This window comes from Ischnura elegans, chromosome 4 (genome assembly GCF_921293095.1).
Source record: "Ischnura elegans chromosome 4, ioIscEleg1.1, whole genome shotgun sequence".
In the NCBI taxonomy this organism is placed as follows: domain Eukaryota; kingdom Metazoa; phylum Arthropoda; class Insecta; order Odonata; family Coenagrionidae; genus Ischnura; species Ischnura elegans.
In genome coordinates this window covers 109,074,465-109,092,325 of record NC_060249.1, presented here as the reverse complement: position 1 = coordinate 109,092,325, position 17,861 = coordinate 109,074,465, and the positions used below count along the sequence as shown (strand labels likewise).

At 38.3% G+C, this 17,861-nt stretch overlaps 1 protein-coding gene across 3 annotated transcripts in view; it reads left to right on the top strand.

Annotated features, from left to right (window-relative positions):
* LOC124157878 (membralin) overlaps window positions 1-17,861 on the top strand; it is a 185,145-nt gene that overhangs the window by 23,104 nt on the left and 144,180 nt on the right. For all 3 annotated transcript variants that reach the window (XM_046532944.1, XM_046532942.1, XM_046532943.1), the window contains exons 6-8: window positions 2,214-2,325; window positions 3,461-3,716; window positions 8,454-8,544. In XM_046532944.1, the coding sequence (XP_046388900.1) occupies window positions 2,214-2,325; window positions 3,461-3,716; window positions 8,454-8,544 (459 nt within the window). The remainder of the gene's footprint in view (window positions 1-2,213; window positions 2,326-3,460; window positions 3,717-8,453; window positions 8,545-17,861) is intronic.

The window sequence follows — 17,861 nt, the reverse complement described above, 5'->3', positions numbered from 1 at the left end:
CAGTCTTAATTTTCTGAATTATAATTTTGGCATTCATGATGCTTGTGTAATAGTATTTTGATTGGCTTATGCATTACTCTTTTATCGGGTTTAATGCACAACTATTTTTTTATTTTCATCCTTTTTACAATACTGGAGTTGCTATTAACCAGTTTGTATATTTAGAACTATGGAAAAAATGAAAAATTAGACTAAAAGGAACAACAGTTTTATGTCCAATCAGTGCTTTTGATGAAAATAATTAATTATAATTGTATGCTAAAATAATTGTCATTTATAAAATTCGAGGAATCAAGCGAGATGGAGTGGAATTGATTCATAATGAAAGATGATTTGCAATTTTCCACAAAAATAAATTTAATCCGACCCGAGTTTCGATGTAACTACATCATTTTCAAGGTACAAATGGTGGTAAATGCAGTTAATTTATACATATTTAGGAGGTGGGAGTGGAAGAACTGAGGGAAGAGAGAGGAGAAATGGGATGGAAAATCCTCAAGGAGGTGGCTGGAAAGCGTGGGGGGGGGGGGAGGGGAGAGTGGAAAAACCGGAGGAGGTAAAAAGGGTGGAAATGAAAGGGTTTTTTCTAGGGTTAACAAACTTTGGAGATAGAAACGAAAGCATTTAAATACACGTGGCTGTCTTCTTATCTTCGGGTGTTGTTTCCGAGGGCCATCGGTGAATGGTGTGGAAGGGGGAAGACGTCTTCTGTGCCCGTAGGCTGCCGAATGGACATTTGATAAAAAATAAGAATAAATAAATGTCCAAGAAAGAAATTGGTGGAATATGTGTACTGAGTGAGAAATGCCCATCGAGTATGTATAGTAGTGCCTTGCTTAACTAGTACAGTGAGTCCTCGTTTAACGTCACCTACCGTTCCTGAAAAATGTGACGATAAACGAAATGACGTTAATCGAAGCATAATATCCCATAAAAACAATGTAAAAATTGAAAATCGGTTCCTAGACCTCACAATTCCTATGCGAAAAAATTTTGTCGTATCATATCTGGGGCATTTTTTTCGATGGGAATGCCAAACTATGGCATAAATACGAGTTCCTGTCTTCATCGACGACAATAGCAGCAGTGACGTAAATCCTTCTCCATTTTTGTATCTTCCTGCATTTGCTTTTCGGCTTCGCTATGGTGGTCGCCCGGCCGAGCGTCGCCTCGGCATCATCATTGCTGAAGCATCATCGCAGTTACAGGAACCAAAATTATTGTGAACTCGGCAAAAAAGTGACGACAAAAACTCCGAGTTCTACACGGAAAAATGCCTTGAAATTGATTTTTAGGTTCCTGAAAACCATTATGTCAAGTAAAACCTTGAATGAATGAATGAATGAATGCTACCAGACGCCACAGACCGGGGATCGGGTGCTCCGGTCCATAGGCCCTACCCTCGCTACGAGAATTTCTTTTCGGACCGGTCAGGAGCGAAATCAAAATGACGGAAATGAGCGAGGGCGGGCAAACTGGGATTATGAAATCGAAGAGATGGTTTTAATTGCGAATTGAGGCGGGCGGGCGTCGCCTGGGTATCATCATCGCTGAAACATCGTCGCAGTAACAGGAACCAAAATTAATGTGAACATTGTTCTCTTGGACATTGTCGTGGAAATGTCTCTAATGCTAAAATTTGCCAAAAACGTAATCGCAATTAACAATATACACACCGTTTTACACTTTAAATGGACTGACCGTATTACCGCCCACGTAACTAACAACCTGCAACGCCCGCCAATTCGCCTTTTTTCTCGCGCGAAATTTAAAATACGTGACGTTATCACGAAGCGAAGGGACGATAAACGAATCGCGGTCGTAAAATTTTCGTGACGTTATCGCGAAATGACGTTAAGCGGGGTGACGTAGAACGAGGACTCACTGTATATGTATTAATCTATTCTGGAGGACTGATCATAAATGGAATTGCATAAAATGTGAATCTGAATTAATTTTAGACAAGGAATCGGTCAGGAAATAGCCTCAGCTCAAGTATCTGTTGATTTGCTAAAAATTTAAGTTTTACAAATAAGGTGTGGAGTTGCATAATTAATGAATATTGTATTAGTGGAAGTACAATCGGCAAAATTATAATTTTTAAAAGCACACACAAAATCATCTCTGCTCATGTGCAGAATCCAACGTAAGTAGAACCCTTGGTTAAGTAGTCTGCAGTGTCCATGTGCTTACTTAGCTTATTTTTCTTTCAGTTTGTGATGGATGGCAATCAAACTTTGGAAGACGAGACTGTGACTAAAGAGGAGAAAATTATTCCCCCTCACAAATCCTATTCTGCTGATTCTGATAAAGCATCAAGGACTGGTAATCATATTCATTATTGTTATTTATGCAATGATTATTATATTGACTTAATACAATGAAGTTGTTGACATAATGTATACTAAGAAACAAATGGGGAACTTATTCGAAACAGTTTTATGGCCAGCTCTCATACATCTTTAATACATCCTTGGGAAATAAATCCTAATTAGAATAACATATCTCGCTGTTATGTACTTTATGATCTACTTTTATCGCTGGTTGTCCATATTCTTTTCTAAAGTTTTAAGATCTGTATGTTCTGATGTGATGTGTTAAATGTCTACTGTAACAGTGACTCTCTAACAGGCTATCTGTTACATTTAGTATCCATGGAAGAGGATTAGATGCTTTCCTAGCAAATTGACAGTGTGAAAAGCTCTTGGTTTTCCACAAGGACAAGAGCTGGAATGCTATATTGAGGGGTCTGTGATTGTAGTGGAATGATATAAACTCTTGAAGGCACAGGATAGTAAAGTATAGAGACTGGGAAGAAAAGATGGGCCTTTGTGAAAGTGACTTTTGGGGGACTAAGCCTGTTGTTATCTTGCTAAAATAAAACTGTTATGAGATAAGATATGTAAGAATTATCAATCCCTGGGCCCCTAAGATAGTCTTATCTCTCGGGCAGGCAACCTTTAACTTCACCGCAGGTTGCCAGGAACATGAATCATTCATCTTATAATTTCATTGACAAGAAGAAATGAAAGAATGAATGAAATTCATCTTATAATTTCATTCATATGAATGAAATTATATGATGAATTTCATTCTTTCTAGTCTGTTGGAGAGAGTGAAATTGAATATAAGTTTGGAAAATTTCTATATATTTTAATAATATCTCATTTGGTTAAAAGATCTGGAATTGTGCCATTGTCTTGTAACAAAAAACTGGTTGCATATTACATTAAGTAAAATTATGTTATAATGCTTCATTTGCCTTTGAAAAAAAAAATTATGTGAGAATTATTTGTAAACAATCATTTGTAGGTTCACATTATTGTACATTTTCTGCATTTTTTAGTTGATATCTGTAATTTTTGAAAAGGATCTTATATATATCCTGTGTATGTATCCTGATTTGCATTGCTAGCATTTTTGTGAGTATTGTAAGCTATTTTGTATTCTTATCTTGCAGAAGGAGAAAATGGATGGCCTGAGGATGAATATATTGTGGAGTATTCCCTCGAATATGGTTTCCTCAGGTTGTCTCCTGCTACAAGGCAGCGACTTGGAATTCCTGTGAGAGTGGTAACCCTGGACCCAGGTCGAGAGCCATGTTTTGGAGATGCCTTTTCACGCTTTCTCCTTGATCAATTCCTTGGTTATGATGACCTGCTTATGTCTAGCATCAAAACTTTGGCAGAAAGAGAAGACAATAAAGGATATTTGAGGTCAGTTCATTGTGGAAATAACGTCTTAATATAAGCATTGCTCCAGTTGCTCATTCTTTTGCACTTCCCTGGATCTTTTTCTCCTTTTCCTTTTGGCTTTCCCTTCTCTATTATATGATTTGCCTGATACCTCCTCATGTGCCGTGGACTCTTCATGCGTACCTCCCTCCCTACTGATGTTTTTAATACATAATATGTTTACCTTGCTAAATTCATCTGTTTTCTTTGCTCTAGTTGTCTCCCCTTTCTGATTCAAATTCCTCGAATCTCTTTACTTCCCTCTCTTCCCCTACTGTGTAGAGGTGGATTATACTGTCAATTACGATCCTGTTCAGTAGAAAGAACAGTTTTAAAAGCGTATTCTTGGTGAACAACGAGGGAATATCATACTTATTACATATTTTTAGAGATGGTCTGATGGGATACCTCGGACCCAAATATCCGTGGATATTGCCCTTCACTGGATACTTTGGATCCAATAAATACTTATGAACCATTTTGTTTAAAATCTCTTGAAGGGGTTATACTACAGAATTTATGGCATGGAAAATTTTAAGGCAATATACAACAGGCACATAGTGTAACTCTTCCCAAGAGATTGGACAACCTTCAGGGGAATCTCAGCGCCGTTGGATAGTTACGGCATCAAAAGTTACTTCGTCACAGATTTCAGAAAATAACTCTTGGCCTTCCATCAGCCTGCTTCTGTGATGTTTTTTTTTTCTTTTCCGAGATTAGACAGACCATAAATCATTGCCTTGGAAGGAAAATATCAGGTCACACTAGAACAATCGAAGCATGTTTCATCCCTACCCCGTCTCACCAACTAACCTTTTTCGGCCTACCTCCTTCAGTTATCCATTTCTGAAGGATGAATGCTGGGTGAGGGAATTTCTGGGCCCAAAGATGTCTGGATAGCTTCAGCAAATGGATGACATGCTCTAGATTTAAAAAAGAATGGGACCAAATGCGATGCATTTCTGATGATATTTTAGCTTTTTCAGCTCCAATACTAAGTTTTCTACTTATATCTAGACTATACTAAATAACATTGCCCAAACAGCACATTTTTCAAAGAAACAAGCATAGCCCCCTCAAACAAGGGAAACTTATTCAAAACATTTTAAAGGCCAGCTCTCATACATCTTTAATACATCCTTAGGGAATTAATCCTAAGAGATGGATTGGAAATGCCAAGTGTATTATCACGTGGTTCGCCCGGCTTCGCTTCGTCACAAATAGGAAGATCTGACATGTTCGTCCTTGAATCCCTCATTCGTAGTCACGTAGCTCGAAAGACTAGGATCGTGCTTCTTCCCCTCCACCTCTCCTTTATGCGCTTCTGCTTACTCACCCTCCTCTCGAAATTGCTGAGCGGTTGTCTCTTTCTGCTCCCACGCCTCATAGTGCATGAGGTCAATGTTGTTATAAACATTGTCAATTGTGTCGTAGATTGCACAGTTGCAATTTATTTTAATGATATATTGAAAAAGTTTATTTCATTGTGTGGAAACATTTTTATTGAGATAAGGAGAGCTCAATGTATGCCATCTGTGGGTGCTGTGGCGTGAAACTATCGCGAGGAAGTGCAAAATCCACCTCACCACAACTGAAGCATTTGCAGGTGAAACTCAAGTCAGCATGCGAAGGGAAAGTGAGATAATGTAGTGGTAACGTGCATGAGGAAAATTTAAATACTGTCAAATAACGATGATGTCTCCATGTTCCTGGGCTTCACCGCGTGGATTTTTCTTTATGACGACAGTTTCTCCGGTATTCCAACCGGCATCTTCAGGTCGGATCGACCTGAAGACGCCGGTTGGAATACCGGAGAAACTGTCGTCATAAAGAAAAATCCACGCGGTGAAGCCCAGGAACATGGAGACATCATCTAGACAACGCCGCGGAAAACTACGCATCACTGTCAAATAACCCTAAAGCTTATAAAAATAATTTTTAATCGTCTAAATTATTAAAATGTATATGGAACTATAAATAGCATTTCTCTGATTGCATTTACCAAGAAGAAAGAAGATTGCATTTACCAACAAGAACTTCGTTTTACAGCAGGCAGTTGAATATGCATTTGGATCCAAAAATATATGAAGATCTGACACCTGAAATTGAGTATTAGATCTGGATTCGAAAAAAAATACTGGATCTGTCCATCCCCATGTATTTTCCATATAAGGTTCCATGTAGCTCTTGTTATATGATCGATGGAGGTGGATGATATTTGTATAATTTACTACAGATACTTAGTATATTTATCTGCCTCCTAGAAGTTCCCAAATTCACCTTTACTTAATGATTTTCTTTCTTGTCTATGCTCTTTTGCTAAGGAAACATCTGCATTTGCCATTACTTGAGTATTTTTATGTAATTTTGCAAATGGAATACAGTAGACTCTCGTTATTACGAAGTTCGCAGGGCCGAAAAACCGGAAGTTCGTGGTAACGAAGTTCGTATCAACGTTTCTTTTTGGAATCATCGAAAAAAAACAGCATTTAATAACCACGATTAAATTACGTGGAAATATGTTTAAACAGGAAAATTCGTTCCAGTTTCTCAACAGAAGAATGCGGCACGACGCAATCGAGGGTTGATATCTTCCCGAAGACAGTAAGTCCGATATACGAACTGGATGCGTTCCATGACCTTGTTCCTAAGTTGATAAACCTACAGTACGGCTGCCGAGAGTTGTCCGATGACACACAGAATGGTCTAGGTCGGAGTATGGGGCAAGTTTGCCAGCTAAGAAAGGGAAACGCCTACAAAGGTATCCGCGAAGAAAGGATGCGGAAGGGACGCCGCGCGTGAAGGACCGAAAGAGGAAGAATCACTTGTTTTGGTTATTCGAACAAATGCTTTTTTTGTAGATCAGCCATATTTCGGTGCGCCTTATGCAGTGGACAACGTTGAGAGACAAGGCGAAGGTGCGTTTGAAGGACAGCGATTGTCTGTAAACTGTGCTGGCGTAGGGTTATCCGCCCCTCCTATGTTGCCGTCGGGCAGACTAGCCGGCCGGACTGTATGAAATTGCATTGAGACGTACGGTCATCCTACAAAATGCACCACTGCATCATAATAGTGCTCTAGCTCACGATATTACGAACTGATGTAGCTGGGCGTGCGACGCAGACGGAGCCGAAAAAATCACTCCTCGCGGTAAGGATGAACGGGCGAAATGCTGAACAGTTCATAAATTCAAACCGGATTCAATGATAATTTGTTCAGACTGTGCCCAAAGTGAGAGTTCCTCTACGCCAAGCCAAACCGCGAAGTATAGGCCAAATCGAAAGGCGCCAAATTCGAAATTTGAAAATTTTAAATGCTCTTATCTCTGAAAATTTGTAAATTGAATGTGCGTAGGAAGAGGACTAACTGTACGTCCAATTTACGGGCGGTTACGAGTGGGTCACCATGGCTCCACAGGAATGAAACTTATTATGTGATGTTGCGTGTACATTGGAGAAAGAACCGTAATTGACGCTCTTGGGCACAGTTCACGAGAAGAACTTAAACGCGGCGTGATTATTATAACTTAGTGTAGTGAATATCCACATAAATGCCGTTGCTTATGCGTGGAACTTCGTAATAAAGTTCATTTTATAGCCGCGGGGACCGGGACTGAGGTTCGTAATTTCGTAAAAACGAAAATTTCGCAATAACGTTTCTTTTACTATAGCTTGGATAGGCCTTTTCTCGGGACCAACGATTTGCTTCGTAATAACGAGGACTTCGTAATAACGTTGTTCGTATTAAGGAGAGTCTATGTATTGCAAAACAATGTTATTGTGTTTGTACAATATAGCACTTTTCTGACTAATACAAGGAATGAACTTCTCATGGGTTTGAATGAGGGTCAAAAAAATGAAGACAGCCTTAAATAAAAATTAGGCTGGCTTAATTTTTCTCACCCTCTAGCAAATCCAAGAGAAGTTCATTCAATATTGGCACTCTTTTCCAAAAACTGTGCATTGGTGGCTGTGTGTTACTTGATGTGTAGCTATGTGATAAAGGACTTGGATTGTCTGGGATTGCTAAGATGTATCTAATGGCTGTATGACGGTAGAAACAATATTCCGATCACTGTGAAAAAAAAGTTGAATTGCACAAAGGTGCATGAGGGGCAGTCATATCGGGACGCAGTTACGTGAGCATGCAGCACAATTGTGCCATCTTTAGCACTCTTGAAACAATAAACATAGAGGTCTCATTAAGTCAAGTAATGAGTGATGTTATTGCTGCTCATAGATGCTTCTACGTCTTCTACTCCGAGAATTCAAGTTAAGGAAAAATAACTACTAAACACTTGTCTCAGGAAAATACACCAAGGAAGGCTATATATACATATTTGATCAGTGAATCATTAGTATGCTTCCACATATTTTTTGTGCCTGAGATGACACTTTGGTGTCATCATGTATTTATACACCATGCATTAGTGATTGATGACCAAGTATTTTGCAATAATTGAGAGTGGGGAAAAATTCTAGGTGATACAATAACCAAAGTAGGATGTGTGACATTAAGAGTAATTGACAAATCAAAAATGTAATTTCGGTGCTTAAATGTTAAGTTTTGATGGTAGATGATTCAATTAGAGAAATGTGTATAAAAACTTGCATTGGTTGCCCCTAATTTTTTTGCTCAAGCAAACAAATAATCATATATGTATTCTGTGATTCTAAAATGAAAAATAGTGTAGTCTGACATTGTTTTCCTCAATTTCAGAAATGTTGTCACTGGAGAACATTACCGATTTGTCAGCATGTGGATGGCCAGAACTTCTTATATTGCTGCATTTTTCATAATGCTGGTCTTTGTAAGTAAATTTTTAGAATTATGTCATGGTTTTCAATCATATTAGGATGAGATTTTGTGTTTCCTGCTTAGCAAAGCTACCATAAAGATTGCAGATTTAATATGATATGCTGATGCCTTCCCAGTCAGCACAAAAGACGTTTTACCCCATTATTACCCTAATTTTACATGGGTAAAATTGTGGTAAAATATGGGTAACCTGCTTTTTAACGGGTAAAATATTTGTAAATTTAAGTGGTAAAATTCGGGTAATTTCGTGGTAAAACATAGGTAAAATTTGTACTTTTTCCGGGTAAAACTTCCTGATGTGACATCAGAGCCATCTGTGGAGCTTTGTAATAAACATGACGACACTCTCTCTATCTGTGCTATTGTGAACTAACAGTACATAGCTTTAATGCGCTATTCGGAAACCAAATCACCACTAGCGGCGCTGTCATCGCTGAGGTCATAATCCAAAATGGCCGTCAGTCCGGGTATACTTCTCGTGAATAACAACACATTTCAATTGCAATCTCCGTGATTCACCTTATTGTTGTGGATACGATTGCGCCGATCGGCACCGTTCTTCGTTTTCGGACTAAATTGTACTCTAAGGAACATGAGTGGCAAAGTTTTTGTGACCTACGAAGTAATTGTGCGATATTTGGGTGGAAATTGCAGCCAACGAAATATCGTTGAAGGGGAGTGCGTTTTAAACGCGGGTTTGGTCATCACTGTGGGGCTTCACCAAAGAAATGGCTGTGAATAAAAAATAATGGCTCTTGTTCTTCAAACAAGTGGCCTTACCAAGGAACCGCTTCAAATAAACGGTCTCATTAGCCTAACAACTGATGAAAAAATCGAGATCCGGAAGTTTGATTGTTCTTGCAAAGCGGGGCAGTCAGAAAAATGCAAGCCTTTAGATCTTCGTATGAAGAATTTCGCAGCTTCTTTTGTCTATGCTTGAGGAGGTTCTCGGGTATTGCTGCGTAGGTAACATTTTTAATCAACGTTTCACTCCTCCTACTGGGAGCGTTATCAAGAGAATGGGAGGAAACCGTTCTCGTCCCGAGCTTATATATGTTTCGTTACCCATTGTTGACCTCATTTTGAATTTTAGGCGATAGCCGTTGGTCATTATATTGGGCCAGAAACCCTCTCCATATACGTCTGAGGTTATATCCATCCTCCCTATTAAAGTTGTTAGGCCTTTTAGCTATCTCGATGGATTCACGCATAAGACGCGGATGATATTCTTTCGTCTTCGCCAATACCCGTGTAGCGTCAAACATTATTTTATGCCCAGGGCTGGAGGAATAATGTTCAGCGACAGCTGATGCATCCCAATGATGTAATTTTAACGCTCTTTCGTGCTCTTTAAGCCTTTGGGAGATTGAACGCTTGCTCTGTCCCACATAGCTTCTGCCGAAGCAGCAGGGAACCTCATACACTCCCATAAATTGAAGGGGAGGATGGCTATCCTTCGGTGAAGGTAGGATATTTTGAATCTTCTTCACGGTGCAGAAGCGAGTCTTAATGTTGCCTTTTTGAAGGATTCTTGCGATTCTATCGGTGACTCCGGAGATGTATGGAAGTTTAGCGTATGTAAGTGGCTTCTTCCCCTTGTGGTCGTCATCTTGAGGAGGGTGTCTTTCTTTCATCGCTCTTTTTATGAAAGTAAAGCTCCCAGTAGGAGGAGTGAGAATGTTACCTACGCAGCAATACCCGAGAACCTCCTCAAGCATAGCCTTTAGATCATTTGCACAATCTACATCTACATCTACATAATACCCCGCAAGCCGCCTAAAAGTCGTGTGGCAGGGGGTGTTAGGACACCAGCCGTTTACAGCTAAAAATAAAATTAAGTGCTCAAACGAAGTTGGGACTAGCGTTTATTAAAGTCCTTTATGGTTCGGGGGAAAAACGAATTTGCATATCTATCCGTTCGGCAAAACATCTCTCTTAATTTATCACATCTATCGGACCTGGAAATATAGTGTGGCTCTAATATTATGTTCTCTGTGTCGCTCTTAAAGATATCCATTCTCAATTGTTCAAGCAATCTAAGCCTAGCGCGCAGCCTCCGAGTCTCCAACGGCTCCCAGCCTAACTCGCTTAACATCTGGGTAACACTGTCTGTACGCCCGTAGCAGTTTTTGACGAAATGCGCAGCCTTCCTTTGAATTTTATTCAGTTCGCGGATTAAGTATTTCTGCACCGGATCCCATATGCTCGCTGCATATTCAAGGTGCGGTCGGACGAGAGCAAAATAGCACCTTTCCTTTACTTTATCATCCGAAAATCTTCCCACAATACGCTTGACGAATCCTAATTTCTTCAGGGCTATGCCGCAAACATTGTTTATATGTGTTCCCCACGTGAGGTTCGAGGTTATCGTAACTCCCAGGTACTTCACTTCGTCTGTTGCCTTTACATTAATGCCATCCACTGCATAAACATGGTTAGAGTTGGACGAATTCCGCAAGAAATGTACCGCCATGCATTTGCTCAGATTAAGTTTGAGTCCCCACTCTTGGCTCCACAAATGAACGTTGTTTAAGTCAGATGATAGAATTTCATAGTCAGCGAGATCACTAATTTCGCGATAGATGACAGCGTCGTCAGCAAATAAACGTATTTTACTGCTAATGCGGGAGCAGAGATCATTAATGTATATAATGAACAATAGCATAGATGTTGAGTGATAGTAGGCAATAGTAAGCATAAACGTAAAATTCATTAGTCGATTACAAACAATGGATTCATAAGTGCATTATTAGTGCATTAGTAGCTGTTAGTGGTTAATCATTTTATGCTACATTAATTTAACCTTTAGTATTCATAAATAATACTACTAAATGCCAATCATTTACTACTAGTTTATGGATGTTGCAGTGTTCATCAAGTCAGTGGCAAGAGTACCATACAATTACACTGTTCTGCAAAAAATAGTTCAAAAAATGCCCGGCTACAATTTAGGGTGTTTCTGGCTAATTTTGGATCGCTGAATCCGAAAATGACCTCCTTTTATTTCTATCACCCTCCATTTTTACGCAACCCCTAAATTGGGGAAAACAATCCCTAATCTAAACTTCTTTTCATTTTTCTTTCTTTTTTTCTTTTCCATTACTCTTTCTTCATTTTTCTAGCGTGTTAGCGTGTTATTTTGCGATCCATAAAGTGCTTTCTCGCGATCATTCAGCGATCCTGCAAAAATCATCCCAATTCGTTTTATAACACCAGTGGAGATTTAGTGTTTAAAGACCAAATGAAAGCGATGACTGCAATTGCGCGGAAATCTTATGAATTTTATTTCGGGTGTAAAATTGGTGACCAATGCGAATCGTGGGCCACTAAATTCTGTTGCAGTGGTTGTCATAGAAGTCTTTGTGAATGGCTAAACTGGGGAAATCGTTCTCAAAATTTCGGAGTACCAATGGTTTGAGTTGAACCCACTTTCCATTTAACGAATGCTATTTTTGCGAAACCGACACTATGGGTTAAAAAAACAATTCTGAAATTATTTATCTGAATTTACCATCAGCAATTCACCCGGTGAAGCGTACTGATACTAATCCTATCCCTAAAGCTCAAGCTACTCGCACCCTCGATGATTCTAATGCCTTAGTGAACGAAGCTACACCGGTAGTGGAAGCAGGTCCTAGCCATCGAGATGAATATTACAGCCCTGATGTAGAAGAACCCCAGACTTGTCAAAAAGAGCACCTTATCCCATAATACGAGGACCTAAGTGATCTAATTCAAGATTTAGACTTATCTAAGGGTAAAGCACAACTTATTGCCCAAATACCAGCAGCCCCTTTAGCTAAGACCAATTATACCCCCAAAGGTTAGACCAATGCTTTTCCATAATGGCATCTGTTTCTCAGAAAATATGTGCAGATAAAAAGAAATACATATATTTTATGTATGCCCATTGTCCCTGCATGGAATACGTACGCATGCTCTTCGTCGCCTTTTTCCCGATTTTCAATCGGTGAGTCCACAAATTCCGTCGATCGACCTTCTCCATGTCACCCCAATCATTCCTGAGATAGAAAACATCGCCTGGCTTTGGAAATTCGTGAAATTGAACTATGGTGTCCCTACAGGCCTTGGAAGAACACTGTGGCACACAGCAATTCTTGTTAGATTTCCCTTTTCTTGGAGAAAAAGGCATTGGAATATTCTCCATTGCAAGCAAACGACACTACTTCTCCTCAGAAGAATCTTTTCTAAATGAGCCGTGCGCAAAAGTATACCCGGACCAGTGATTCTACTTTCGCCCGGTAGTTGGCGTGTAGTTGGCTGGAACTACGAATAGGCATTCATATGCATGATAAATGAATGAAATCGACATTGATGTTGAAGAATAACTGTTTATTGAACGACGAAAAGTTACTAAATATGTATACAAATATGACATTTATATTGAGAAATAACCACTTGGTGAAAGAGAAATAATAACAAAAATAGAACCCACATTCATGAGGACATACGTTCTCGAAGAAAGAGAAATTACCGAAATAAATAACAGCTATGTTTTAAGAGGAACTGCCAATTTGAGTTCATTTAAAATAGAAACAATGTTAAACTTGGAACTAATTTTCTACCGTTGAGCACTTGGTGACAACAGCTTCCACACTGAACTCCTCAGGGCAAGATTACGAGGAAACAAATTTGCCCAAACGAGAATCCTAAAAACTGCTTTTCAAACTTTTTCACCTGAAATTTTCAATGAAATCACTGTAAATAAATACTAAAATATACTTTAGCTGAGGTTGAGGGAACCAAATTTCAGTTATATTGGTTATTAAAAAGTATATTGTGTCACCATGGCGTCACAACAAAAAGTGATGCAACTCTTTGGTTAAAATTTCCACTGAATTATATATTTTACCATTTTCAGCATTGTATCAGGCAACTTAGTTTAGTTTACTTCATGCTCCAGTAATAGCTAAAAATTATAATTGCCAGGCACGCTACTTTGGCACTTGCAGTCGCATTCATGTTCCTCCTTCATTGTTTATTTGTTCACTTGTAGCCAACGTTACAGTCCACTAGTCGCAAATCGCAGTTGAGGATCCAAAATAGCTAACCGTCAAGATGTGAATTCAATCCTTCATTAAATTATTCTAACGAAAATAATTATCCGATGAAAATTTATACTCTTCTCTTTTTATTTACGAAAATAATCAGGTAATTTTTAAGTACATACTTGAATTTTTGTTAAATAGCCTTTCATCGATGGCGTGTATATAATGTGAAACTATTTGCGAAACTAAATTGAAAATAATTTGAAAAATATCACTACAGTGTCGCTGTGGATATATTGAACTTTATTTTTCTACTTTAAACTTTTCTCAACCTCATACAATTTAATAAATTCCTCACTATATATTTTTTACGCTTCACTGTTGGCAATTTTGTAGGCGAGTAATACCGTATATCTCCGAATATAGTCCCCCTCTGAATATAGTCCCCCCCCCTAGTTTTGAGACCCCAGTTTTGGGAAAAATTTTAAAAAGCAAAGGAAGGCAGTTTTTCTGTGGTTAGCAAGTTAAGATTCTAGAGTCAATAAAAACTATTTTTTTCTGTGAATAATAAGAACAAATCTGTTCACACATTTTCCATCACAACAAAATAACTATTCCTAAAATATGTTGTTATCCATTGCATGTATCAGTAATTTATAGTTCCTTAACCAGATGTAATGAAGTAATGAGAAAATTTTACAACTATCCAAGGCTATTGTATTTTTTTAAACACTCACAAATTATTAATATTTTTGATTTCCAAATGACTACAGACAATGTAAATATATAAGCTTTAACATAAAGCCCATAAAGAGTATGGCATTTGGCCCTGAAACTTTCTTAGACCCAGTGTAACACACCCATCACAAGTCATGTCAAATCCAAGTGACTAGAAGAATTTAGGAAATCTAAATAAAATTGTGTTAAATAAATTATAAATATTATAAAAATATTGCCATCTAATGCCTGCTAAGCAAAATAATTAAACTACAGGACTTACAAATATCAAAGTAATAAAATTAAGAAATAAACTTTTTCCACCAAACATAAACACTGAAAAAATATGTTATCAATTTTCAATGCCTCGTTGCGAATCATTGCATAAGTTACACAAAGAGTTTCTGCTCTGCATTTGTGCACAACTTCGACGATATTTTCCTCTAATTCTATGAATCTGCCGCATCGAGACCCCCGAAATGACTTCCGCGATGTATTAGCGCTTTGCAATCTTTCCAAACCCATATGAAAAAATTGTATAAACCTGTTTCAAAATTTTATACAATTTATACAATTGCCATGGTAATTGTATAAATTGTATAAAATTTTGAAACAGTTTTATACAATTTTTTCATAGGGGAAGACTCTTTCCACGCCAAATTTTTCAGCCGTCATATGAATACTATGATTTACGGCGCATTCTGCAACGGCTATGTTTAAATTGGCATCGAAACTCCGTCTTTGATGGTTTCTAATCTGCCGCAGGATTGATCCTCATCTTTCTACTTGATCCACTGTTGAACGTAAAATTATTTTTAGTAAAGAAAATATCGCGAAAATAATTGCGAAATATTATGTGACGTAATTTATCGATCCTACTTACCCTGGCGAATTGAAGATATTCCTCCATAAATTGATCGCACTTTCGATGCTGAGTCGCTGGATTTCGTTCAAATGCAGTAATGCCGGCGCTTCTGGTTTAAAGCCATTGATTATTGTGCCTTTTCAGAAAAAAATGCATAACTATTGCGCATTCTTGTTCTGTGATGGCGGTAAAGGCAGTGGTTGTAAACACGAACCGCACGGGCACATGGACATATAGTAGCTACGGCCGCAATGAAATGCGAAATCGTCACGAAAGGTTTACTTTAGTGATGGGTCGGTTCGATTCCTCGATTCTTCGATTCCTCGATTCTCGGCCAAGAACCGGAATCGAAAACGAGTACTTGTCAAGGCGAAAAATCGATTCCGATTCCAGCAGTACTTCAAACAACAAAATATACGACCGCATTTCCAACAGTCATTTGAATTTTCGCGCCACGTAATCGTAATAACAAAACACATATCTTCTTGGGATGTGCGAGTACTCGAAAATTCAAGTCGATCGAGTAGTTGGTACTCGACTCGAGCGTTTCGAGTAGCATTACGGATGTCGAGTCGAGTAGTTAAGGCTACAGAGCTTTCGAGGCTAGTAGGTCCAGCAATCTGCCGACAGGAAGCGCTATCATGAAACTCGTGTATTAATGCAGTTTTTAAAGCCGATAAGTCATTCTAATGCCTTGGCCTGGTAGTTTCAGTCTGCCGAATACACTATTGTTGTTGTCGATGTAGGCGCCGAATACCTTTACGCCAGCCGCGGCGGCCGATCGTCTTCCTAGTTCCTACCCCGCGCTAACTGGTCCGAAATCGGAAAAAGCTTGAATAAAGTCCAAAATGACCTTTTTGGGGATAAAGACTGGAAACTCAGCGTAAATACTCATAAATCATCAGCAAATATTGATTTATATGCCATTTTACATAATTGCGAACCTTTAGTGAGATACAGAGGCCCAAACATGACCAATTTTTCAATGCCACACGAGATATCGTTTTTCCTCAAAATCCTTTGAATTTGTCCAAGTGGTTTTCCGTTGATATGAGTTTTGTGGAATAAAAAACGCAATATCCCTTTGATCTGGTGCTTTGCCTATACTTTCAATGACTTTTGAAGATTTTGGCTCTCATCTGTCTGGTTTTACAACGCAAAATGGCCGACCCGTTTTTCACGTGGAATTTGACATTAAGTAGACATTATCTTTCGTTTACGAAAAATATAACTCGGAAAATTTGAACCACAATATAAAGTAGAGAATTTTAAAGAGTACTAAGTAGAAATCTTGAAAAAAAGTTTGCGACGAAGGAAATAAGAACGATTTTTCAATCGCGCGTCAAGGCTGACCTACACGCCGCGGACCTCTGAGGCTCGGTAACGGGCCGATTTTTAAGTTTTTTAAAACATTAGTCCTGCAAATCGTCATTTAAAGCATGGATAATCGTCTTCATTGACTTAAAACAATAAACTGAGGATGTTAAAAAGGATTATGTATAGATCGACTAGACCATTTAGCGCATTACTCGAGTGAAAATACTAAGGATTGGATATTTTTCGGAACCATCCCGCGCGTAAGAAATATGCCTCGGGTATTGAAGTAAAGTGAAGAGATTAAGTCAGCATGCTTAAGAGAGAGAAAAATGAACTGTTTCCGTGAAAGGCAACAAGCGATACCCTTTTTCCCTTTCCACCCTCGCCGAGGAGAGTCGCACGGTAGGGGGAGTTTTCACCCCACAAGGCTCTTTTAGCCTTTTTTATTACTGCGTCCGTCCGATGTAATATTCATTTGCAGCGTTTAGTTTCTTTCTTGAACTTAAAAAAGCAAGAGATTTTAAGGTTGATTGAATGACGTGAGAAGTATAGCATTTTTTTTGGCTCTACAAAACTAAAGTTTAGTTCTATAGTTGTTCGCTTCGTCCACTTGAATTCCATTAAGATTCAAGATCCAACAAATCGTTGATATAATTTTTAATAAAAATTCCAAAGTCTCCAAAATCTTGCAATTTAGGTGGGAAAGTACTTGCCCAATAACACACCTGTGTAGGAAAAGGCAATTTTCTGCAGGAATTAATACTGTAACATGGAGAAGTCAAAACTTGCAAAAGATTTGGCTGAGCATGTAGAATAATTGGATTTTCTGCTTGAGAATTTGAAAGGGCCAAATATTACATGATTCATATACGTAGTATGTAATCTTTATTACAGCTATGAAAATTCCTGTACTCAGGGCTCTCCCTTGTAGTTTGGATATATATATATATATGTTGTCAACATATATGAGTGCCAATATTCTAAAGTAATACCTATCATGTAACACCACTTTTCAGGTATGTTCTGTTTTGAAATTTAGCTATTATATTTTAATTACATAGCAATGATATGAAAGATTCTTTTGTCAACTGACTCTTTCACAGAGTAATATTTAAAAAAGTAGTTTTCTTGTTGCCTGGAATTAATTGATATTTTTCTTGGAGCCTATGGCATCAGAATCGATGGAATCGGTATCGGTAGAATCGGAATCGAAATGTCAGAATCGGAATCGGGATCGGAATCGATAAAATTTTGGAATCGACCCATCACTAGTTTACTTTATCTGTTTATTTTTCGCAATGATTTAAATCGTGTTACTATTAAATGAGCGACGGGTATATATACTATTGATTCAATTCTAGTGTTCGATTAGTGTGATAGTGTGTGTTTAGTTTTGATTTT